A 26381-nucleotide genomic window follows, 5' to 3' on the forward strand; every position below is an offset into this window, starting at 1 on the left:
TGATCTGCATCAGGGAACTGAATTGGTGGAGTAAAAAAAGTCCTTGCATGATTTGCAGTGGCATAGAAAATAGAATTTTTTTTTCTTGCTATGTATGAAATGCTGGGTGTCACTGTTAAATTAAATTCAGGAAATGTTTGATTTTTGGAGTTGGGATTTTATCACCAAATCTGAAATGCTCAGTAAAATCTTCTTGTCTCTTTGCTTTTTCCACTCAAGGGTGCAGGTGAAATTCAAAGGGTTTGAAGATACTCAGCAACAAGAAGAGATAACTTTAATCTGGTGCTAACATGCTTAGGCTCTTTGATACTGGTGTCCAGTCTTTGGAAGTAATTCTTTGTGGTGAAGAGGGCCTGGACTGTTGCAGTCAGGAAATTCATGCAAATACCTCCAGATTTTTTGTTTCTGGCAGGTTGCAAAGGATACAGCAGCGTGGTGGGGTGAGGGCTGCTCTGCAGTAACTGGAGTTTGTGCTGGCTGTTCCAGCTCCTCTGGGTGTATTTGCAGGGTTTTCATATATATGATATAGTCCTGGTTGGGTTGAGTTGGGGTTTTTTGAGAGGTTTGGTGTTAAGATTTTTAGGTGTAAGATTATTTCTTCCAGGTAGCTGTTGTAAATGGAAAGTAAAAATTCAGAATATTTCAGGACAGCTGGTTTGGATGCTTTCTTCATAAGTATATTTCTGAGTGTGGTTGTGATGTATTTTATTTTCTTACTCATTAATACTTATCCAATTCTCAACGATTTTACTTCTTAGAGACCTAACTCTCATTCTCCTTGGCTTGTGTGTACCCTGAGAAGTCTTGCAGTCCTTTTGCAGCAGTAGCAAATGTACTCATGCTTGGGAAAACTGGGTTCAGTATTGCTGGTGGAAGAGATAAGACACCTGGTGAGCCTGGTGAGCACAGCCACAGCAGTGCTACTTGACCTTGGAGCATTTAATGAAATAAAGGGTTAGTATCTTAAATAATTTAGAAGGTTTGAGGAATAAGCTAAAAGAATAAAGGATAAGAAAAAATAACAAGATGAAATTATTTTTTAATTTTGGTTTAATTCGTGGTAATGGTGTGGTTTGTTTGTTGGTTTTTTTTTAACTCCAGCAAAACAAAATTTGTATTAACATTGAGGATTTAAATGATTTTTTTTTTTCATTTCCTCACTGCTGCTCTGAAGTGATGCTTGTCAGATTCAGTCCAAGGTTGAAAATAGGTGTGATTCTTTTTCCATGTGACTGCTGAACAAGAGTGATGGTGTTTCCTGTGGTGATGAAATAACTTTCTCTCCCTAGCCCTTAATGTTTTTGTCATTTGTCAACATTGTGTATCTTCATTGTGCCTTTCTCTTGTTTATGTTTTTAATTTCCTAAGTGAGGGGTGGGTATGGTCAGTGCTTTCCTTTCGGGCTTCCCATGGCAGCTCAGGGGGCTGCTGGGCTGCTGGCCACCAAGCAGTGCAGTGACAGCCTGGTGGCAAGTGGCTGCTCAAACTCTGACCTTGTGGCCTCTGTCTCTTTTGCCAAATTTAATAGAGATCTTTATCTATATTTCACTCTATTGAAATGGCTTACTGAAATTCACTTCCTGTTTCCCTAACAGACTTGAAAGGACTTGAGAAATTTTTCCCCTTGAAATTTCTCTTAGCTCTTGGAAAGTTGACCATTTCTAAAGGGATTATGTTAGGGTTAATTTTTCCATAGTTAAAATATTTTTTTTTTATCAGAGGAGAATATTTTAAATTTTTGTTTTCATTTAAAAGAATGTTTGAATTTTAATAATCACAGAACTTCCATAACCATTATCTTCCACGCTCAGTTTTTCCCACAAAAATATTTTATGCCCTCACTTGTATTTTCAGACTCACTGGTAGCAGCTAGTAGTGTTGTAAATGAAGAAGAGGAAGACTTGGAAGCATGAAGTTGTTGTGCTGGGTCAGGCCACCAGGGCATCTTTCATGATGGATATCAGCTGCAGTGTGAGAACTCTCTTAAACTGATTTTTGGAGACTTGCTGTCTGCAGTACCCCCAGACTAAGGAGCAGACTATCACAGTGATGCCTCCTTCAGATATCCTTCATCTTCCTGTGCTGTAGGGCTCAGCTGGTGCTGAAGATGAAGGTCATGCTGTAGCCCAAGCCTTCAGTTCTGGTGTTGATGGCACAGCCTGTGTGCTGCCTTTCTTCTTCTGATTTTGTTTTTCCATAGCCTGCCATGGGGCATCCCTTGCATGGCATCAGAGCCTCCCAGCTACCTGGCTGTCTCTTCTTAGCTTTCATTTTTTCTTGGGGCAGTGTGAGGACCTCATGGACAGAAGCCTCCATTTCAGGAATGGGTTTTTGTGTTTTATGGAGAGCATTGGTTGAGGTCTGGTTTATGGGAGTTCAGTCTCATCCTCACAGACATCTTCACCTGCTTTGTAGTTGTTACTTGGGGCAAGAGAATAAGGTAGAGCTAGGACTGAGAATGGTGTCTGTGTTGTTTGTGGGTGCCTCAGCCTCACAAAAGTGCTTCTTTTGAAGCTTTACTCTTGCTCTGTAATGTTTCACTGAGACCTTACTAAGCTGCCCAGAAGGGTTTCACTCATCTTCTATTGAACAGGTCCCAGGGTTATGAGAGGTGAAACCAGAAGGACTGCTTAAACTTCTCCAGGTGTCCTTGCCTAGCCAGCCCAGGCCTTGCTGAACTGTGACACCAGAAACACTGCTAATACCAAGCACCCTGAGGAACCACTTGGTTCAGTAGGATCACATTAAACATGTTGTATAAGTCCTAAGATAGATAAGATGCTCAAAGAACACCAGTGTCAGAGCCTCTTCACATGGTGTTTGTTCTCTGCTATGTGCCTCTGAGCTACACTTCTGTCATCATTTGTACAATGTTATATATAGGTTGAAAAGTGTTATGCAGCTTTCCAAGTTCAGGAGAATGTTTTTGCAACTGTTTAAATATTATTTTAACTTGACAGCTTCCTTCTGCTTCACAGAGTGTTGGGTATCCTGTGTTGCTGTAACTTTCACAGTCCTTTGTCTATCCAATTGATAGCTGTGTTCTTCATTCTGTGTTTTTAGTCTTTAAAAACGATTTTGTTCTTGAGCTGAATAATTGATTTCTGTGCTGATCCTGGTGCTACAGCATCCCATATAAACAGTGTAGAGAGCTAGAGGTAATTTGTGTCTAGTTCTGGGAAGTGTGCTAACATAAACATGTTGCATGTGGTACACCACTATGAAAATTCAGTACATTTATTATAACATTCACAATTGGTCCTTAAACCACTGTAATTTGATTTACATGCATATATGTTGGGGGATTTTTATCATATATTTCATTTTTGAACTGTAAGAAGCAGATGAAGTAGCAATAGTGCACAGAAGAGGGGTTGTTTTTTGGGTTTTTTTTCCCATGTTATTGGCTCATCTAGTTGTAGGTGTGGCAAAAATTAGATTGCACATCAGCTTATGAGGAATAATGACAGGTTAGTTTTGAATGCTGATAAAATTTTAAGGTTTTTTGGCTTGATTTTTTAACATATAATTTTGGATTTAATTTGTGCACACAGTTCTAGTTACTAGGTTTGGATTTGTTTCTTCAGCATTTTAGATAAAAGCCTTTTGATGATTAAGATGAGTGAGAGAAGGAGCTTTACTAGGAATTACTAGTAATAGAATATTACTAGAATAATATAGAACAACTAGATTTTTTTTTCTGTAAAAAGAAAAAAAAAAGTGGAAAAAGCCTCATTCTGGCATCCAAGTTTTTGAACATAAATTGTTCTTTACAGGTTTAAAATGAGTGTTTTGGCTCTCTGAATGGCACAGGTGACAGACCTGCCAGAATTTTAGAGATTTTCTGCATTTAGCCATGCATTAATATGCTGCTTGCATCTGTGCAAGTAATTTTCAAGTAGAAAAGCTGTAAGAGCATGCAAGGCAAACCTGGGCAGTGCCACCAACAGGATTCTGGCTTGTCTGCTCATCTCTGACAGAGAGTTTGCCTCTTCCCTGTGGTACAGCAGTTCAGTTTTCTGTTGATGAACACAGGTCTTTATGTCAAAACTTTGTGCTCAGAGATCTCAGAAGTTCGTGTTGAGTTGTGGTAGCTGCAGTTTGTGCTTTTTGTGTGATGTGTTGCTGGGGAAGGATGGGCTATGTTGTTGTGCAAAGACTGCAGGATTTGGTTATTCATCCCATCTAGGTACCTTTACCACTGCTAATTAATGCTAAACATGCCAGGAGAGAACAGGTTCATTCCTCATCACTTGTCTCTTTGTATAAAATCTGTAAAAGTTTAGAGTTCAGCAGTGTTCTCTCTGAACCTTGTGAGCAGTGTGAGGTGGCTCTGCCTAGGAGTAGTTTCAGTGAGCTTTTGTACTACTGTCTGATGCCATCCTGAGCTGCTGCTGTTGATAAAGATGTATTGGGGTGACCCTTCCTGAGTGCATTCCTTTCTCCTTGATTTGGGGTTGGGTTTTTTTTGGTTTGTTTTTAAGTGAATTGACAGCCTTGCTTTCCAACTCAGAGGCTGCCCTGCTATTTCCCCATCAAGATCTCTGGCTTCCCAGTGCTAAGTGTTTGCAGGAAAACTGGTTTGCTGCTGTCCCCTTCCCAAGTTTCTTCCAAGTAACTGCAGCAATAAAAACTGCTCTGGATTCTTCCTCTCCCCTGGCTCTGGCACCAGCAGTGATTTCTGCAGCCTTGGGCACACCTGCACTGAGGTATGTGTGTAGGTAATTTTGGCCACAGCAAGTCTAGAAGTTGGGTCTTTCTAAGAGGGCTTAAGACTTGGACAGTTTTGTGCAAACTGGCCAAAAATAACTTTCCTAGCCACCTGCAGGTGAACTGGCATGGTGCAGAAGTGAGATGCTTGCAGGGGTCTCACCTCGTGCAAGTGTTTGAGTCTGAGTGTTTGGAGGCCTTGTACTTGTCAGGGCACAAATGGAATAGTTTTCCCAGGAGAAATAATTTCTGGTGTTCTGTATGGTGCTGCTAGAGAATGATCAGAAAATTATGTCCACCCAAGCCATCTCTGGTTTGGATTTTTGGTGTTCTTTTTTGGTTTGGGGTGTGTTTTTGAAAGACCTGTTGCCATTCGGAATTTTTTTTTTTCATATTTTTAGGTCCTGGCATTTGATTTCTTGCAGACTTACCTCTTTCTGTCTGAATTTATGATGTCCAGTGTGTGTATGAAGAAGTAAGCACCTTCAGCTTGGGTCTGTTCGGGCAGGGGTTTTGGCAAACTGGTGAACCCTTCCAACTGGTTGTGACCATCTGGGTGGCAGGGCTGTACTGGTGTCCACTGTTACACACTGTGTCTGAGAAAAATGACTCAGAAGAGGCAGAATTTCCCACTGTGGCATTTTGTTCCAGGCTGGCATTGTTTGGCAGTGCTGGAAGAAGCATGGAGGGTTTGGCCTGGGGGCTGCTGAGCTGAGCTGAAGTTCCCACTCTCTGCTGGCAGTAATTGAAGTGGAAGAAAGCCTTGGCCAGCCACTAGGGAGACACAAAGAGCTCTATCCTGAGTGCGTATTAAAAAGATAGCTTTTCAGAAAAGGAGTTATTTGTCTCTTCTTTGCCATTTGTCTTTTCTCTTACTATTCCTTTTTTCCATAGCTGACATCTGACAGCTCTGCCAGGGTGATGAGGGAGAGGAGGATCCCTTCATCTTGGATGCCTTCTTTTTTTTTTTGGTCATCCTGGTGTACACTGTCTTTCTTCTCCTTCCAGTGAGCTCTGGACTTCTAATATGGATGGGTAAGGCATGGCCTTGTTTTCCCAAAACCCAGTTATGTTTCCAGAGGTTAAAAAGGCTTCAGCCTCAGGTGTCTCCAGAGCTACAGGTGACCTCTCCCCATACCACAGGCAGCCTGACATTTTAGGGTGGTACCATCACTCTGTTGAGTGGGAATGCTGCCAGAAACACAGCAGTGCACCAAGCCTCCTGTGTTATACCCTTTATTCAAATAACTTTTGCTCTGGAATGTGTGATCCCTCCCTGCCTGTAAACGCCAGGTTAAATTAGGAGAGAATCTAAAGGATGAGGTGCATACTTCATTATTGTTTCTCTTGCTAAACTTTCCCCGCTTGCCCTTTTCCCCATTCTCTTTTGATCTTCAGAAAACCTCGGGTCATGAAAATAAAGGCTGAAAAGTGTCTTCTAGTCAGTGAAACCTGAGTAAGCAGGATGATCCCCTGGAATCAGGGATTTGCATGTGCTGTGCCTGCTGCAGGCTGCCTTTGGTTGACTCAGGTTTTTAAGTAGGTAGAGCAGGAGTCAGTCGTTTCCTTGCTGAGGGCTGAATTGGCTTTTTCACCACCTCTGAGCACACTTTATCATTATGCAGCGTTGCACAATGGCTCCTTGAAGGGAAGCTGTGTCTGTGGGCTGTGAGAAATGAAGCAGGGCCTGAATTCAGCTGGTGGGTGGTGATGCCCAGCCCTGTGCCAGAGGGGGCAAATGGAGCCCTCTTGGTTTCATGCCTTCCACCAGCCTCTCCGAGCAAGGTGCCTGGCACAGACAACAGAGCAGCCTTGCTGAGGGGGTTTTCCTGCCAAACTTAAGGGAAGTGGGAAATGAAGGCAGTTGGGAAGTCGCTTCCAAGGTCCATCTGGTTATGCCTTATTTAGTGCTCGAGCTGTTTCAGAGGTCATAAAGCAGAGAAGTATTTTCTGGTTCACTAGTGGTAAAATATAAAATATGCCTGTGCACTTCAGCAGTGCCAGATTCATTGGAGGAAGGAGAAAACTCAGGTGGGATCTGATTGCCATGTGTGGTGTAAAGGGAAAAACTGGAGATGTATCAGAAGACTCACAGGTAGCCACGTTATATGGTGAAGTAAAGTATAATTAATTTGCTTAAATCTTATACACAGTAATGGGCTTTTACCAGGACTCTTTTACACATCTTGTATCTGGTCTGTGCCTCTTCTGATTTTTCCTTTTTGATACATTTTCCAGTCACAAAGCATAGCCAATAATTAAGAAATTATATGGCCACCCTAGCCATCTATATTCAAAAAGTAAAAAACCTGAAAAATTTGTTTGTAGCGGGAGGAGCCATTCTTGCTCCAGAGGCTCAACGAGCTGCTGGTCTCTCCATGCCTCGCACCAGAGTGAGCTGAGGTGCCTTCTGTGGGTGTGGGTCCCACCTTTATTGGCCCCCTGGTCTTGCTCATGCCCAATAGGGGCCTGTCCTAATCAGGCACAGGTGGACTCACACCCACTCTTTGGCAACTCAAGGCACCTGGTTGACAATGTCTCTCTACATTTGTTCATACCAAAGCTTCTGCTGTTGCTGGTTCATGGCTTTTTTTGTTGTTGTGTTTTGGTTTGGTTTGGTTGGTTGTTTTTTCTGTTTTTTGTTTTTTGGGTTTTTTTTTTTGCTAACTAGACAGACTTCGTGAATCTGATCTGCCACTCTGGAAGGCTGCTAGTAGAAGCTTTGCTTTATCAGTGGTTCCCTGAAAGTGTCACTTGGCTGTGTCACAGTGAGGGATGGGGATGCTGCATCATGTACGGTGTGGTGCAGCAGCAGGACCTGAAATAGGCTTGCTTGGCTTGGCTTGGCTTGGCTGGGGCATGAGAAGGGGATGTCTACCACTGCTGGCTTCTTGGAAGTCTGCTGTCTGCCTCTATTTCAAAAATGACATTTTTTTGCAGGCTGGTTGCTCATTTTCAGTGCACATCTGCAAGGTGCCTGAAGGGGTCAATAGTTGAATTGCTTTGGGTTGTAATGTATTACTTTGGCGGTGGGTTTGAAGAGTATTTTTCTTTAGCAAGCCTTAGGAACACTTTCAAATAAACCATGAATAAAATGCTTGTCTTCTAGAACTTGGTTCATGGTAAGCACATCTCATTACAGCTTTGGAGAGAGTGTTCCTTCTTCTGAACAAAATATAGTTTTCTTTCTGCTGTTTTCTATGCCTTCTATTTGACCATGCTTTTTTCTCTCTCCCTTTTTTTTTTTTTTTTCCCCGGCTCTTTTTTCCCTTGGCAGTGAAACTGCAGTCCTTTTTCCATGTGCTACGTTTTCCCTTCTGTTTGTATGACTCAGGAAAAATGATAAGGCAGCTGGGGATTTCTGTGGGGCATCCAGGCTGATCATGCAAAGGACTCTGAGGTTCTCCTGTCCTTGTCCTTAGTATGGGAGTATTCTGGTTTGCCTCTGTCACATGTGGCAGTGAAGAAAGGACCTGTTTGTAAACTTCATGGTTGTAGCCTTGCTGCTTGGAAGAGTCAAAGGGTGCTTCTGGCTGCTGACTTTGTAACAAACAGGCTGCAGTTTGGTGACTCCATCAGCGGGTCATCCTTGCTCAGCAGTCAGTTTGATTAACGTGTGTCCTTGCACAAATTTTAATGAAAAATACGTTTGACGGGCTCAGATGTTTTTTCTTAACATTTTGTAAGCTGATTTCTCAACTGCATCATTAGAAAGAGGCATCTTGCTTGTCTGTGCTTGTAAATGAGAGAGGAGCAGAGGGGGAGAATCCCCTCCCTGACCTGTTGGCCACACTGCTGGGGATGCCACCCACCCAGCACCTGGTTGTGGAGAAATCACAGGACCAAAAACTGATAACCTCCTAAAAGCTGGAAAGCAGTGTTTGAGCAAGTCCTGTGGAGGTTGGGGGTTTCCTTTTTGGAGGTGGGAGGACTTGGAGAGCTGAGTGTTGTACTGGAGCATCAGCACACGTGTTTTTAATAATAACCTTAGCACAGATCATCCTCCTGGCCCTCACTGGCCATTGTCAAGGTTACTCTTGTTCTTGCTTTTGCTAAAGTCCTCTTTTTGGCAGGCAGAAGATCTCTGAAGTGTGTTTGCCCAGGCTGCAGGAAAGTAATTCTTTGTCTGCCACTGCTGGTTTTTGGGGTTTTTTTGCACAACACTTCTGAGTTGAAATGAGGCATTTTCAGCCTCTGAGGGTAGTGTCAGACTGCTCCAGGAAGCTCCTTTTTGAATCCGATTAAATAAGTATCACAGATCCAAATGCTTCGAGTTGGAAAGCAATGTATTCCAACTTTTTTGTGTGCTGTTTGGGGAGAAGACAAGTCTGGGATTTGCTGGTTCTGTGAATCTTTTCTGCATTGGTGAAATAATTTCGACTTGAGCTTCTGAACTCACATGCTGTTAGAGAAGGGGCAGGAAGTGAGCTGTGGCTAGGTAGCACCATCTGAGTAAAAACTTGTCAGAAAGCTGCTTTCAGCTAATGCCTGGGAGGAAGTGAGCTATAATCTGTACTAAGTGAGCTAATCACAGGAAATCTATTGCTCAACAGGAGCCTTTAAACAAAAAAGGGCGGGGAAGGTGGGTGGAGAAAACGGGAAAGCAGAATGCCCATGCAGACATTTCATTCTTCCTCTGGACTCCAGAATCAATTTGGTCCAAGAAAATGGCACATCTGATGAAATGAGTAGCCCTCTGCTCGCCACTGATGTGTGTATCTGTGTGCCCTTTTCCACAACAACAAAGGCCTGCTTCCTCCAGTAAGGTCTTTTTTCAGATACTGATGGGTGGCAGAGTGAGGAAACTGAGAATAAGGGAACTACCAGAACCACTGGAGATTTGGGGTTAATGCCCCAGGCTTGAGACTCCAGGCATTTTCAGCAGGGATTTTTATGTTAATGACACAGAGTGGCACAGGACTGCCCTCAGTCTGCCTTGTTGCACTGGGCTTTCCTTGGAGCACTGCATCCTGGCTGTTTTACAATACTATTTTTTTATCACTCTGTGCTTCTTTTCCCTTGACATACCCTGCCTGGGAGAGCTGTTTGTGTGATGTTTGTTTTGCTGCTTCTCTCTGCTCAGGACCTGGCTGTCCCGGATGCTGCTCCCTCTGTGTGACAGACATGTCCAGCAGCACCCTGTGAGGCTCTGCAGGAAGCCAGCAAAGGAGAGCCAGGCCAGGCAGGTTGCTGTGAGGATAACTGCACTGCACTGACCACAACTCAGGGCCTGGTTCACTTTTCATCTTTTGAACTTTTGGTTTTGCTGTGTGGCTTCCAAGCACTGCTCCTGCTGGCTGTGGCCATGGCCCCAATGTTCTGCAGCTCTCCTTGGTTCAGGTGCTGTCCCAGGAAGGCCCTGAAGTGGCATGTCACTGAATTACAAATTGTCACTGAATTTCAGAAGCAAAGTGTTCATGTTTCTGAGTGCATTCTTAGCCTGAAATCCATCACTTCTGCTTTTTGGCCAGCCCTGCAAAATAGACTCAAATTTGATGTTTGCATTGCTCCTTCTGTGTTACCTTGCTTTACACAGTAAAGGAGTTGAGGAGCTTGTGGCAGCAAGAAACAGCTGAGCTCAGTTTGCAGCTCTATGGGCCTCCTGTCAGGGTTTGTACATACAGAGGATTTGATTTCTTTCCCTGATTTAGTTGAGGCTCCTCTGACTTGTGCTGCTTGTGTGGCAGTGTAAAACCAGTATACTGTGTGCCAGGAGTAGGAATTTTTGTATGTTTATCAAACTGAGCTTGATGTGTTGGGGTTGGGTTTCTTTATGCCAAGCAGCAGTCTCATATCCCAGGCAGTGAAACACAAATGCAGCCTAGATGTCTCCAATACATTATTTGACCATTCTAAGAAGACAAATTCAACTCATTATGATATGAGAGCTTTCTTCAGCTGCTGTTTCTTTTGATGCCTGGCACCATCTTCTAACCTCTGCTTGTGGTACCATCCAGTCTCTGGCCTTACAGTACTACAGGGTGAGACTGATGTCTGTGCACACATATTTAAAACTTGATCACTTCCAAGTGCTCCAGGAAAAACGTGACTGGTGACTGTGCACTACAGCAAATGGGAAAACACTTGTCTTCATTTTCAGTCCATTTTCAGTTCATTTTAGTTCCCTTTGGTCATTTCTGCAAACACGTTAGAGAGGAAAAATGTCCCTTTTTCCAAGTCCCGGGAGCTAAAGAGCAGCCCTAGGGCTGAGAGGGAGCTCGGTGGTGGAGCTGCTGACCCACAGGCAGAGGGTTCAGGGGGACAGGACCACATCTCAGCCATGAGACTGATCCTGAGGAGGCTGAGGGAGCCAGGGCCAGCACCAGAGCTTCCCTTAGGAAGTTTTTCAGGAAGCAGTCCCCCTTTGTTCACATGAGGGGGAAACAAAACCCAACAAAACTAGTCAGAACCCAAACCCAACTGAAGTGCCACTTGCTGCTGGCTCTGCAGCAGAGGGGACAGTGTGTTTTCAGCTGCAGCATTGCACCTTAAAACCTGTCTTAAGACTGCTGAAGAGGAAGAGTTCTTCCAGGTCTGCTGCCCCAGTGTAGGTCAAGAAGCTTTGTCAAAAGGAGGGGACAGCTTTTGGGAGTACTGTTGTATACTGGGAATGAGGACTGAGAATCAGGGCCTTGTGGTCACCAGTGCTGGTCCCTGGAGTTTGTTTTCTGGAGGAAAGCAACAAAGCTGCTGGGAGAAGGGCTTTTAGCTCTTTTTCTGTCTGTCTTTTGTGTGTGTGTGTGATGGGTTGCAGCACTGTCTTGTGGAGGGAATGAGTCTGCCTGACACCTGTACTGAAGTATTTGCAGCTTGACAGCTTCTCTCTGTGGTTCATTTCATTGCTTTCTAGTTCTGGTGATTCAAAGTGGCTGTGAAGGATTTGTCAAGGTGCTTGATTACATTATTGTGGCTGGTATTATCTTCACTAGGAAAGCTGAAAGTGAAGCTCTTTCCTCTGATTACATCCTCTTCCATATATTGCCTTTGCTGCTTCTGCCAACTTCCAGATGGAGCACAATGTTAGGAGGCTGTTTGAACTTAGATTAACCATTTCAGTAAATGTCTTTCAGCCAAGCTACAAAAGCCCAAACCCCCACCCACTAATAGTGTTGTCTGATTCTGTCAGAGGAACAGGAACCTGACATCCCCAATATACAGACTCTTGGCAGGCATTGGAAAAAATGGAAGTTCCCTTGGTCCTTGCAACTCCTGTGCAGCCCTGATCCAGCGGGGCAGCCCACGGGGGTGATGCTGCAAGAGGGATCCCACAGAACCACTGTGTAACCAACAGGCTTCTCTTCCTCCTCAGGGCAGTGAGAGCACAAAAGCAGCTTCAGGGTGTATTTTCACCCTCTTTCTCCTTTTCCCATCTTGCCAAACCTCTGCATCAATTTCAAAAGTACTTCATTGATGCTGTGCAGACTTTCTGAGGAGAACTGCTCTTTTCTTCTGAACACAGCTGTGACAAGGAGACTAGTTCAGATCTGAACCTGAACAAAATGATTGATTTTTAACTTCTACTGATGACTGAAGGATCAGATTTCTCTTTCCTGATCTGTTGTGGGTGGAGCTGTTGAAACTTCTTCAAACTATGACTTCCAAGCCTCTCTGCATTGAAATGGTCCCTAGTGCAAAACAGTTTTGGATTTAGCAATTTATTTTACAACAAATCTTTCTAACAGCACCCCAGAAATTACACTAATTTGTCTTACTAAATAAATCACATCCGTTAAGTTTTTTCCAAAAGTGGATGTGTTACTGAAACCTCTTTAAGGAGCCTGAAGGATTTGGTTTACATGCAAAGGGCAGAGCCCATCCCTCTGGTTGGAAGCCAGTGCCTCTTTCTCTCCCCCCCATTCTGCTCTGCCAGCCCCAGATGTTTCTGAACACTGGATATGAAATGCTGATCAGAACTGCAGCTCTGAGACAGACCCTGTTATGTTATGTTGTGCCATGCCATTCTTAAAGCCACCTGATTTTCCTGTGGAATTGGTGAGTTTTGGATTGCCACAGACTTGCTTTCAACTCCTTGCTCAACACTTCCATCTCTTTAGCACGTGGCACTTAGGAATAATTAGCTTCAGAATTATTGTTTGTTTTCTAAATTTGCAACCTGAATGCTACATCTGGTGGCTGGTGTTTCCAGGGGACCACACAGGGAATTAATATGGGGTTGGAGGGGTCTGTTCATGTCTGGTTTCAGGTGCTGCTTAGTTGCTTATCCTTACATCCTGCTCTTGCTAATATCAGGCAGCTCAAAGTACTGCACAGGGGGAGGAAATAATGGGGGTTTATTTTAGAAAAAATACCAAGGGCTACTTGTGATGTTGCTTTCTTCATATAATGTATTATTTGGTGTTAAAAGTTTTGTGATGTGCTTCTGTATCTACTGTGATTTCTTTAGCCATCTGACTGCTTTGTCGTCCAGAGGGGGAGTCCTTTAGTTTAAATGTCTATTCCAATTTGGATAGCTAAGGAACCCATATCCTATTTCTTTCTGAGATTTGATTAGGAATACATAAGGAAATGGATTTTGATCTGCTGTCAATTGAAGCCTAGCTTCAGTAGAGCTCTTAAATACCATGTATCTATCTGATTTGGTGTGGGTCACACCAGGAATCTGTATGTCTCAAATAGGTGGCGAGCACTTTGTGCAAACAATATATATTGTTAGGGAAGTGTTTGGAATTAAAATCCTTGAGGTAGGCTGCTCAGACCTGCCATTAGATTGCAGGGTTCTTAATTTTTTCCACATACTGCAGTGTAGGTACTAGAAAATGTAGAAGGTCCGGCAGATAACTTGCAGCATCTGGAAGAGCAATCAGTCAGCAAGTTTGAAAGACTGCTGGAGGCTGGGAATCCCAGTCTGAGTCACAAGTGCATCCCTGCAGACATACTCAGGGGTTGAACTTCTATTTATCACCCCTTCATCAGGCAGAGGACTCCAGGGCAAGGTGTCTAGGTGAGTGTTGCACAGCTTTGACCACTGTTCTCCATCAGCCTCTCTGAAGATGGGGCAACCAAAAAGGTAGCTTGTGTTTTGAGAGTATGGAGGAATGAGGGGCATATTTGTTACTCAGCTGTCATTACCAGGTCATTTCTGTAAATCTTTCTTTGTGCTCTTTACTCTGTAGCAGAGGGGCTGCCTGCCTCTTGGTGCATCTCCAGGATATTATGGGGAGGATTTTATTGAGTGTGGAATGTGTCTTGTAGATAGTTGATTGTGCTGTGTTTTCAGCTTTGGCAGCTATTTGTTTGTGACCTCCCCCGTGTTTCTGTTAGGGCCCCAGAGTGCTGAGGTGACAGCACATTTCCTTTGCACAGAGTGGTGAAGCAGTGCAAGTCCTCATTCAGGAGTGGAACACATCCATTTAGTGGATTAGTCCCATGCTCTTAAAAACAGACTGAATTATAACTTACAAGCTACCCTTTTCTCCCCAAGATCGTGCTTGATAAATGACAGGTAAGGGAAGCATCCAAGGCTTTTAAGGGGGTTTGACTCCAGAGCACAAAGCTCTGTTTTGGGCTGGAGCTTCCCCTAAAACAGGTTGTACGGGTGCCCTTGCTTGTGCTTCTGTGTGAACAGGTAGTGAACCAGATCTGGGGACTGGACCACATTGTAACTGACTGTTCTTTTTGACTGTGTTAGTTTTATCACTGGAAAACTTTGTCCCTCCATCCAGGAGTGCTGCTGCTGGGGTGTCCCAGAAGCAGGAGTGGAGGAAGGGATCCATTTCCTTTGGCAGATCCATCGGCGTCTGCCAGCACAGTGCTTGCTGAGTTCCTTTCCCTCCTGGAGAACAGAAGAAGTGCTACATTTATGTATTCTATGCTCTCTTCCTATGTTAAAATAAATATTTCTGTTTCAGTGCTCTCACTAGCTATTGGGAACCATGTCTGCCAACGGGGAACTGGAAGACAAGCCACCAGCTCCTCCTGTCCGGATGAACAGTGTTATCTTCAGCTTAGGGAGCAAAGACCAACTATCTGCTAACCACAGCTTGAAACCCCTGCCCTCTGTACCAGAAGAGAGAAAACCTAGGAATAAAATTATCTCCATATTCACTGAAAAAGGTAAGATGCCTCTATTTTCCAAGGTTACTACTTTTAATCCTTTAGTTTGGTAGCTCTTCAGACTTCTCAGTCCAGCATGTCCAAGGGCAGGGGATTGGAGGAAGTGTTGCATAAGTGTGTTCAGTGAAGTGAGATACTCTTTCTGTTTGCACTGGGCTGTTTGAAGATGAAATGCTAAGTAAGAAAATATAAATAGCTCACCTCGGAAAACTACTACCTATTGCTTCTCATGTTTGATGCTCAGTTTAAAATTCCATTTCCAAACAATCCTAATAAATGTGGTTCCTGGGTAGTGCATTACTTAGCACTTTGCCACACTAAGTCTGTCTTCAAGACAGGGACATAATTAATCACAGAATAATTTGGACTAGAAAAGACTCAAGATCATCGAGTCCAACCATTAACCTGGCACTGCCAAGGCCACCATTAAATCGTGTCCCTCATCACCACATCTGCTTGGCTTTGAAATCCCTCCAGGAATGGAGACTTCACCACTGCCCTGGGCAGCCTCTTCTGGTGCCTGACAACCCTTTCATAAATAAATCTTTCCTAATATCCAATCTAAACCTCCTCTGGCACAACTTGAGCCCATTTCCTCTTGCCCCATCACTTGGTGTCCCATCACCCCCCCTGGCTCAACCTCCTCTCAGGGGGTTGCAGAGAGCCACAAGGTCTCCCCTCAGCCTCCTCTGTTCCAGGATCAGCACCCCCAGGGCCCTCAGCTGCTCCTGGGCAGACTTCTGCTCCAGACCCTTCCCCAGTATAGAAAAGTAAAATGTAAACTTGAGATGAGGGAAGTTTTTTCTTTGCTCTAAATTCCTAATTCCATGTTAAGACTTGGTTGTGTTGTGAAAGGAGTTATGAATGCAAGTGGGTGCAGTGCAGCTGGAGAGCTTTGTGACATCTTACAGGGCCTTGACTTCTCCTTGGAAGTTTCCTCTTTTCCCATCTTGAAATGGCTGGGGAGGTAGGTGAAGACTTCTCTAAAACTGGATTGGCTCATCTGAAGTTGGAGTTGGGAGTCCCATTAAATTCATTCAGACCACTCTGTAAATACTGATGTGTATAAAATTTATGGAAATTAATCTGGATGCTTGTTTAGCATATGTCTGGATACCTGCTGATACAGATGTAGTGATGCAGACTGAAAATGGAGGAAATACTTTCTGCTGAGAAAAGTAAATTTCAGAGAAAACGGTGTCAGTTTTATCTATTCTAGATGTTAAAAATTATTTGAATCCATGTCCCTCTGAAAGAAAGCAGAATTACTGCCTGGCAATATGATGTGGTTAGGAAAAATGGTAATTGAATTATATAGCCTAAGGGCACTATCTGAAAGTTGTCTTGTTTTTTTTAATTTGGAAAACTCTTGTGCATTGGTTGACCTGCAGCAGGGATAATGTAAACATTCAAAGAGAAGTTGTTGGCCCTCAACAAAGCAAAACTGTCTGTAAAACATAAGCAGAATAGGAACAGACATAGTGGCTTTTTGGCACTGAAACAACAGTCAGATGTTGTTTTGTTCATTAGCATGGCTCAGGCCCACCCTCACCAGAAATGCCCATTTAAGTGCAGGGTTTAAAAATTCTGCTCACTGGAAGCCTGTCATCCTTTATGTCTGGGCTGGGGCTTCCTGCTTTGATTTTAAAATTATATGGGGACTAAATGCAAAATAATCTTTTCAAGATTTTGTCATGGGAAAAATTTTTCCAGCCAGTGCAAGAATTAACAATTTACTGCCATAATGTTAACTTCTCCTTTTTACAGCAGATGAAGGGATACCTTCCCAGGAGGTGTTCAGGGACAGTGCAGGCAGGCTTGGTACTGGCTGATGTTTGGCTTTGGTCTGCAGATCTCTGTCCGTATCAGTTTGCAGGGTCCCTCCTGGCCACCTTCACCAGACCTATTGCTGCAGCTCTGCCTGGCCCCAGGTCCTTTCTTGGGAGGTTTCTCTGTCCTGGGAGGTGATGGGGGGGAGGTAGTGTGCTCTGGAGGGCTCATTGTGGAGGTTTAGCAAATGCAGAGTTTCTTCCCCAAGTCTGAGCTAGTCCTGTGCTGAAATAAATAATCCTAAGCATCTGAAGGGATTCTTTAATGACCTAGTCATGGAGGGGTTTTCCCCCTCATCCCATTGTTCAGCACAAATGAAGTGATAGCCATCTTATTTTACTAGAGTACTTAATTGCCATGAATTTTCTTGGCGAGACTTCTGAACCTGTGGGTGTTTTCTGGAAAGCTTTAAAATGGTCCCCTCAAAACACGAGGTGTTTGTCTTTGAGCAGAACTTGTTGAGGGAGGGAGGTGCTGTGGGGTATCATCTCCCAGGAACCTGCTGGGGTGTCATGCCTGTGAGGTGCTGCTGGCCTGGGAAGGATTTTAGTGTGGTTTCAGCTGTGTTACCCCAAATGTACCCAGCACCTGCAGTCACCTCCTTGCTGTCACCAGGATGCTGGTTTCTTGCTCTGGGTACAGAGGTTGCTAGTGGGGCAGGAAGGATGTTGCAGGAGGGTCTGTGGGGCACCCAGGCTGATGCTTTGCTGAGTGTTTGGGGAAAAAAAGAGTCCAGCTGTAATCGAGGCATTCTTTAGACAGTTCTCCAAGAAATCCTGAAGGGCCTGCTCCTTCCTCCTCCTCCTGGCAGCAGGGACACTTTATGCTCTTGTCTCAGCAGGGCCGAAAGAGCACAGCTTTGGCTCATGTGCTGTTTGAAGCCAGCCTTGCCCTTTATTAAAGGGATTCCCATCTAAAACCAGAGTGGTGTTGCAAACATCAGCAGAGGTTGAGCAGCAGCCTGGCCTCACAGTGCCCTTGTTCTGGGAGCCTCCAGCATGTCCTGCCAGCCCATGACTCACAGCTTTGCCTCTTGCCTGCTGCTCCCTGCGTGCCTTTGTTTGAAGTGCTGCTCTGAGCTGCTGTTCCTCTGGGCAGAGGAGTGATTTTTTAGCCTTCTTGCCTAGCCTGCTAATAAGATTTGTGTATTTTTGGAAGGAGTGAGTTTATTTGTGCAGCACGGGCTCGAGGGTTCGCACGCCGGCTCCTGTTGCCTACATGTCAAGTGCTCCCAAACAGGAACCTTCCTGAGGAATATAACTTCCCCCTCCTCTCCTACTCATCCCCCTTGCTTTCACATAAACAACTGCAGAAGTTTGGAAAGAAACAGCACTTTCCTGAAAGGTTTTCCCAGAAGCAGGTTTCTCCTGTCCTGTGACCCAGTGATGTTGGTGAGGAGGTCTGACAGCCCACTGGCGTTTTGGCTCTGACCTGTGCAGCCATATTAAAGACATCCTGTTTATAATGGCCGTGTCTTTCCACTGCATTGTTCAGCTGGAGGCAGCCCACATGGCTTTTCGTTTGGAAGCATTGTCCTCAGCTCCCTGTCCTTCCTCTCCTGCCAGTGTGAGGGGATTGCAGAGGATTCTCTGGCTCTCAGCAGTCTGATTTATGCTCGCCCCGTGCTCAGGAACTTTTTACCATGTCGTAACAAAAAGGCTGCTGGCTTAACTGCTTTTTTTCTGGGCTGAAAATAAAAGGTGAATTTAAAACCAACGCAAAAAGCAAAAAAAAGAAAAAAAAATTACATCAAATGGTGATCAAGTTAGAATGCAAACCACTGTGCTGCTTTCCTTTGTGGGTATGAGCACCAAGGGATTCTTGCTGGCTTCCTGCACGCTGTAATAAATGCAGCTGCCTCAGGTATGTGATCTGGGAGCCCACAGCCATCCCCAGGACTGCACATGCAGTTTGCTTGGTTGGTATCAGGTTAGACACGCTCTGCAGCTTGCTGCCAGGCTGTGAAATGAGGCCTGGGGCATCATCTTTGTACCTGGAGAGCAAACAGCAGGAACACTCCTCTGCTCTGCTCTGGAGAGCAACCAGGGCTTGGGGGTTTTTTGGTTTTGTTTTTGTTGCTGTTTTCTCAGGGACAAGGACTGGTCGCTAAAACCTTCCTTCTGAGTAAAGGCAACAGAATGGTGGATTTTATACTTGGAGTTAACTACAAATTTTCTTCCATTTTTATTTATTTTTTGCTTTGTCAGAAAAGAAGCAGCAAAAAACCCAAGCCCTAGGCATTTTAAAACATCTGAATGAATGTAATTGGGTCTAGGTTGGGTTGTGCACATGGTTCTTCTCATTATCTGTTCCTGCTTCTGGTACTTAGTATTCTTGCTTTTTTTTTATTTATTTAATTTTATTTCTTCCCTTTTAGTTTAAATTAAGTAATTGCTCTGAGGCTATGAAGTCTTATCTTCATCACAGGAAGTCCTAGTTTGCATTAATTATCTTGAATTGAAGCACTGAGGCAACTGAGTTTTAACTGTCCTTAGGCTGAACTTGAGGATGAACTGAAACTTCAGTCTTGTTCTCAATCCATATGAAAGTGTCCTTTTTTTGCATTGTAAATATTTCAGGTGTTTAGGTTTTTTTTTTACTCTCCAGAGCTCCTTGCATTCTGGGGCTCTTACTCTCTTGCTTGCTACCATAGTAGAAGTTATTTGAAAGAAGGAAGTTGTTGACTCTTAGGTGGGGTCTGTACCAGCCTGAAAGTATCAAATCCCTGTGCTGCTCATGAGAACACCTCCATCCAGTAAATAGAATAATGGTTATGTTCATCTCAGTTGTTTTAAGGTTTGGATTGATTGTGTTAGACAGGACAATAAGACTTGAAATCTGTGCTCAGTGAATCTTTCAATCTCTATTTCAGGAAGCAAGAAGAAAGAAAAGGAGAGGCCAGAAATCTCTCCCCCATCAGATTTTGAGCATACCATCCATGTTGGCTTTGATGCTGTTACAGGAGAATTCACTGTAAGTACACACCTGCCTTGAAGCTGCTCAGAAAACAGCTGAGGGCCAGTGAAGCCACTGTGGAGACAGCTACTCTGTTCATTTTTACCAAAGGAACAATCTTACTGTGTGTTTGTACAGCACGTGGGTTGGTGAGGCTGTGACCTCTTGGTACTTCTGCAGTGTAAATGTCAGAGCTGATGCTTTGTGTCACCTGGGGAGGGCCTGGGGAAAACCCTCTTCAGTTTACTTACATCAGGGGGTAGTGAAACTTACACCAGTTCTGCTGAGTGCTTTTGGAGGCCTGTTCCTCCCATCTGTCTTGGTACACCTGAGTACACCTGGGTACACCCTGGTACACCTGGGTACACCTTGGTACACCTGGTTTGATCCAGGCACAAGGTCTGGAGCCCCTTGGGGTGCTTGGGGTATGGAGCAGTGCAGGAGGGTTCTCAGCCATGGCTTGGTTGTGGCTCCCTGTTAAAAGCCCAGCTGACCCGTGTGTGTTTCAGTCTGTACATGTTATGCTTTGTACAGAGGAAAAAAGAATTGCTCTGCTTTTTAAAAAGTCTTTAAAATATGAGGAAGATGCTTAAAGCAGGCTGTTATTTCAGGGAATGCCAGAGCAATGGGCTCGGTTGCTGCAGACCTCCAACATCACCAAGCTAGAACAGAAGAAGAACCCCCAGGCAGTACTTGATGTGCTGAAATTCTATGACTCCAAAGACACAGCAAAACAGAAGTATCTGAGTTTCTCTGCTCCAGGTGAGATCCAAGTGTCTGCAAGGCATACTGAAGGAGAGAGTTGGGGTTTTGGAACACAGTCTTCCTCTTTCAGAACACTAAATCACCCTCAAATGCTGAAAGAGCAAGCTGCTTTTCAACAGGGAACAAATATCTGAAGATGGATTTAAAACTTACTGGAAACTGGTGTTGTCCTTTTAATTTCCTGTTTTAAGTAGAGAGGGGAAGAAATGTAACTGGGTAATTCAGAATAGCAGGCCACAATTAACTTCAGCAAGCTGTGTTTAGGAAACTGGGGCTCTGAGACCATGATTAATTGGTTTTGAGCTGGAAAACTTGCTCCTCCTGTCTGTGGCCAAAACAGCTATCTGTGATCTGGATGTCACCACGTGGTGACATAAAAGATGCAAAATAAGTTGTGGCTCTAAGGCTGGGAGCTATGCAGGGAGGCTGAGAGAATGACTGCCCTACAAAAACAAGCAGTTGTACTTAGTTTTCTTCCATATTATTTCTAAAAATAGTAATGGGGAATAGCCTTAGTAAGGCTTTGTAATGTCCTCATCCTGGCTTCAAGGTATCTCTGAGGGAGCTGGAATACATATCCATATGATCCTGGTTTCACATCTCAGTAATACAGAACACAGGAGTATAACGAGTGGTTCTCAGTTTGGAAAACTGTTTGTGGGTACTTGAGTGAGCTGCAAAGCAAGTTGGAAAATGTGTGGCTCTGCCTGCCTTTGGGGGGGAGGATTTGAGAAACTTCCAGCTGCCTTCTGACATGGTCTTGCAGTGCAGTATTGGTCTCTTTCATTTGTGACTGTGAAATTTTTCTTTCTGAGACATGAAAAAAAAAAAATTCCAGTGCAGTCTGTGTACTTTACTCTGCAAAGTTCACTTTTTATTGGTTTTCTGATTATTTTCTTTGTTCTGCCACTTGTCCTGTTTAGAAAAAGAAGGCTTTCCTTCAGGAACACCAACAGTGAGTGTGTTTACTATTCCTTGTATATTACTAGGTGCATGTGAATCCAGGTCTTTTGCCTTTTTATACTGCAAGATTCAGTATATAATAATAAAAAGTTTCTTGTGTGGAATAAAAACATAAACTGGGGTATCAACAGAGCATATTTGCCTGCAGCAATGATGTTTTAGTCCTGGAACAGAATGTAGTAGGGCACTTAAACCACTCAATCTCTCCCTTGCTTTTGGAATCAGTAAGAACTTTTATCTTCGTGTGGGGGAAAAAAATAGACAAGTCTTTAACACTCTAAGGCAGACAATTTTGTTAATTTTTTTTTTAATTTGAATTTGGTAAAAATGTAGAGCAATGCCAAAGGGTCAGAGCCATCAACAGCTGTGGCAGATGATGATGATGATGATGAAGAAACTCCTCCTCCTGTTATTGCTCCACGGCCAGATCACACAAAATCGGTGAGCAGCTGTCAAATCTGCAGTGCAGACCTGCACTTCACTTTTCCTCTGTTTCCTAGTCAGTTGTTTTGTTTGTGAAATCATCTGTTGAAAGTTTTTAGGAAAAAGTTCTGCTTTTTGTTTGAGTCTATAAAGAGAATGCCTGATTTCAGGATATCAGTGGGGTCCTCAGAATCCTGAACTTCATTGTTTGTTGGCTTGTGTTGAAGGTACCCAGCTTTACTCCAACCCAGCATGCAAGGAGGAGGCTTGTTAGTCCTAAAATACTGCAGCTGTGGTACAAGTGTAGTGCATTTGATTATTTTAAAAAATTTAATTGCAGTGTGAGTCTCACCAAACATTAAACTTAAGTACAAAACTATTAAAATTTTAAATCTGAAAGCATATTTCACCTGCAAAGTCATTATATGAAAAATTCCATGCTTAGGAAGTTCTTTGTTAAGTTTTAGTGTAGTCACCCACAACTGTACACCTTGTTAATAATGTCCCTGGGATCCCACTTACTCCAGGTCATTCTTCTGACCATGGTGGGTGGACATTTTGCAGCTCTGCCCACTTATTATTTTTGCATCAGAAGTGCAGGTGGGAATTTTGTATGTTTGTTGAGTGATGCTGCTTTATAATTGCCCACTCTGGGTATGGAAACATAAAAAACGTGGCAGGTCTGCAGTTTGATATTTCTAGAGTGGGTTTGGATGTCTGAACAGCTCAGGAGGAAAATAAATAAAGCTCAAAAAAAATTCCCCCAAATTGGAGGTGGCTGGGAAATTCCAAGAATCTCATCCTGCCTTTCGTGGTGAAGCATGAATCCTTTTCCTTTTGATTTAATAGTGATTTCTGTTCTGTGAAACTTGGAAATTGCAGAAATTAAGTAGATGAAAGGACCGCTCCTGTTAACTAGGATGGGTTATAAAGAATAAGCAGGTAGAAAACCCACAAGAAGTCTGTCTGTGGAAGATTTATCATTGCTCTGGTCAGGAGGTGTCTGGGGCTTTGTTTCAGAGGTCAGTAACACTGCCAGCATCTTGATTTGCTGGGCTTGACTGGTTCTCAGGTCTGCTGTTTGCCTCCAGCCTGTGAAGCAGTGCTTAGGGACCTCTGAAGAACTGTGATTGTTTTCAGCTGAAGGTCCCTGCCTGCCAAGCAGCTGCTCAGGGGAATGGTCTCTCTTAGCAGATCTACACACGCTCTGTGATTGACCCCATCCCTGCCTCAGCTGGTGACACCTCTGCTGACAGTGCCACCAAATCAGGGGACAAGCAGAAAAAGAAGACCAAGATGTCAGATGAAGAGATCATGGATAAGCTACGTAGGTGTCTTTTTGTTTCAGATAAACAAAGGCTTTAGGACTGAGAGGGGAATATTTGCTTTGGCCCTCACCCTGATTTCTGTATAAGCATTGTGTGCATATTGTGCTTGGTTGGGTCTGTGTCAGACAGTAGCTCAGAGAGCTGCAGTCAGAAGTTTTGCCAGTTTGTATGCTCTAAGCTCTATTTATTTTTTTTTTTATTGAAGTTGTGATAATGTGATCTACCTGTATAATACAGCTACAATAGCACAAAATGGTTTCTTCTCTTACTTGTTCCATAATCATGTGGAAGAGAATTTTTCCTCATGTTCTTAAGTCAAGAACTGCCTGGTTTCTGGATTAGGAATGGATTTGTCATAACTTCATACTGGGCTTTGCTGGACAGAGACTGACATTAAATTGAGGCACTAGGGGAAATAAGATGATCTGGCTCATTAGGAGTATAACCTAACTAATGGTTTTCTGAAATTGGGCCATTTGCAACTGGAACTGACTCAGGAAGCTTTGGTTGTGTATCAGCCTTTACTACTTGAGCTGACCCACACTTGGAGCTGTCTTGGTCAGGCCAGCCCTCCTAAAGGGTGGCATCAGGATGGCTTCTTTGTTTGAGTGTTGGTTTGTTGTTTTTATTTTTTTTTTTAGGCACTATTGTGAGCATAGGAGATCCAAAGAAAAAATACACCAGATATGAAAAAATTGGGCAAGGGTAAGTGCTCAGCCCAACTTTTATTGAGCAGTGTTAAAAGCTGTGTGCTGTTCTCTGGTGCTGTTGTGTAGCAGGCAGATTAGCTGCCTGTATTAGGCAGTGATAAATAAATGGTGAAGGCTTCAAACATTGGTGGGAATTTTAAATTGTGTCTTTTAATGCAAGAGCCTAGCTCTGTATCCTCTCTCTGGGTGTATCTAGTCCTCTCCTCTCCCAAAAAGATGCATTCATTTGTTTTGTGCTAAGACTGCTGAATGGCATGAGGGCATTTCAGAAGGCTTTCTGTGTCCTAAGATATCATTACTGCCTTGACCAAATTATTCTTCCAGTGATCCTTTGCATCCTTCTGAGAAAAAAGCATATGCAAGTTCTAGCTTTTACAACTTTGATTATGCCTAACTCCTGCTGCAGGCTTCCCAAATAGGTCTGTGAGCTTTTGTGGCTGGGGGGATGTAATACCTCCTGCAGGAAGGGCTGATCACAGAAAGCACCACAAGCTCTGGGGGCTTAGAACAGGTGGGCACAGCCTGATGAGTTTGTTTTGCCTGGCCTGACTGGCATTTCTGTAGTACCACTGTTTAACAGCCACCTTTCTGATAAAGCTCTTGCAATATTAAAAGCTGACACTTTTGTGTGTGTGTGTGTGATTTGTCTGTTCACTTGCATATTTGTTATGCAGAGGGATGCAACTGGCTGTAACATTTTTCTTCGCAGGGCTTCAGGTACAGTTTTCACAGCTATTGATGTGGCAACGGGGCAGGAGGTAAGATTTCTGTGTTTATCTCTTTTTCTGTGTAAATACTCTTCTGTAGGTGGCTGAAATTGATTGACTAGATTTCTTTCTTTGGCTCCCATCTCTGCTATCACCTCTCAGAAGAATGTTTGTCATAGTAACTTGTAACAGTGTGTGCCTTGTTCTGTAGTAGTCAGATGATGAAAGCTAAAAATAGGTTTCTTTTTCCAGTGAAAAGCAGAGGGAATGAGGTGTTCCAGAAATGGGTTTGGAAAACAGTTTATCCTTCAAGAATTGTGGGCAATGGTACCCTGCATTTTCAGAAATAAAACTTCATTTAGTCTTTGCCCACTTGTTTTCAAGTCCCATATCAGTAGAGGTGATGGATGTGCCCCTGGGTATGGAAACAGCTTGCCCTGGGTGATTCTTTGTGGCTGGCATGACTTCTCCACAGCCTGCTCTCTGATTTTACTTCTTGAGGTCTCTGAACCCACTTGGTGAAGTTCACAACACCAGCAATACTCTGGTATTCATCCTGTGCCCATCTCTGGTTCCCAGGACTAAAATCTTAGTAAATATTTGCTTCTCTTTAAATGCAGAAATCCCTGATTTTCTGTTAAATATCTGCAGGTAGCCATTCCTTAGGTCACTGATAACTAATTGCTGTTTCAAAAGCATTTTGAAACCGCATTTGCTAGTGCTGTAGTGCCTCTTGATAAAATGCAACCCTATCACTCATACGTTGTTTCTTAATTTGCTTTCTCCTCTTACTGACTGCAGAGTAAATTCTGTGGTCCAGTCCCTTTCTTGGCCCCCCTTTGTGTCCAGGCTATCTTTTGATCATGTGCAGTCTTCATGCATGAAGTGGATGCAGTGCTTTGCCTCCTCAGTGCTTAGTGTCTGAAGATAGAATTGGGACTGTTCAGCAGTATGAGGGCCACAGAAGGATTTTTTTTTTTCTTTTCAACACTAATGGGAATTATAAAGAGTGTGGAGCAAGACTCCTCTTAGAGCTACACAAGGACAGGACAAGAGGTAACAAAAAAATTGCCATAAGGAGAATTGTGGTTAGATATTAGAAATTTTTTTCTTTAGCAGTCAGGATGATCAAACATGGGACAAGACCCCAGAGAGATTGTGGAGTATCTCCACTCAAAACTCAGTTGCACAAGATCCTCAGCAGCCTTGCTCCACATTGGCTGGACTTTGAGCAGTAGAGATTGGATTGTATGACCTCCAGAGGTCCCCTCCAATCTTAATTATTTTGTGATTCTATACCACAAGTTCTCTTCTTTTCATGCCCTTGATAATATGATAACCATTGTTTCTACAAGATTATGTTGGGTCTTGTGTTTGGTTTTCCACTCATGGGTAGGTTACCTTGTAAAGCTCAGAACTGTCTGCTCAAGGTGTTGCAACTACCTACCTGGGACACTTCTCCATTTTCAAGTCAACAGCACTCGTGCTGCTCAGCTTATTTCCTGGACAAGATAGGATTTTATATCCCCTTCTTTCTTGGGGGTTGTTCATTGGCTTCACTGTTTTGAGAGGAGCTCCTTTTGCCTCCCAGCTTTCCTTAAACTCAGACACTAATTTGGTTAAACTGATATAAAACCAAATTGCCTTGTCTTGCCCTGGGAAGATGGTTCTTTCTCTCTTAGTTGCCACACTATTCTCTTCTGCTTTTGGCCTGTTGATATGAAATTGGATGAGTATCTTTTCATCCTCTCAGTGTTTCCTTTGCTGTGTGTTCTGGCCTCTGTTATTATTTGTGGCTCCCTTCAGCTGCAAGAAAATGATGTTGGTTATGGGTGCAAGTTGTGTTCTTTGAAGTTGTATGTTAATAAATAGATAACTTGCCAGCTGCAAGCTCTGCCTAAACTCCTTCAATCCCA

General features: G+C 43.6%; 1 protein-coding gene across 2 annotated transcripts in view; it reads left to right on the forward strand.

Annotated features, from left to right (window-relative positions):
• Positions 1-26381, forward strand: part of PAK2 (p21 (RAC1) activated kinase 2) — a 43399-nt gene that overhangs the window by 6696 nt on the left and 10322 nt on the right. Inside the window, exons 2-9 of one of the 2 annotated variants that reach the window (XM_030455918.1) lie at positions 14580-14784; positions 19487-19587; positions 20181-20331; positions 21258-21289; positions 21631-21738; positions 22912-23047; positions 23690-23753; positions 24468-24516. In XM_030455918.1, the coding sequence (XP_030311778.1) occupies positions 14604-14784; positions 19487-19587; positions 20181-20331; positions 21258-21289; positions 21631-21738; positions 22912-23047; positions 23690-23753; positions 24468-24516 (822 nt within the window). In that variant the 5' untranslated portion in view covers positions 14580-14603. The remainder of the gene's footprint in view (positions 1-14579; positions 14785-19486; positions 19588-20180; positions 20332-21257; positions 21290-21630; positions 21739-22911; positions 23048-23689; positions 23754-24467; positions 24517-26381) is intronic. The other variant, XM_030455919.1, reaches the window with a different exon arrangement.

The sequence above is a fragment of the Calypte anna genome, chromosome 9 (genome assembly GCF_003957555.1).
Source record: "Calypte anna isolate BGI_N300 chromosome 9, bCalAnn1_v1.p, whole genome shotgun sequence".
NCBI lineage: Eukaryota > Metazoa > Chordata > Aves > Apodiformes > Trochilidae > Calypte > Calypte anna.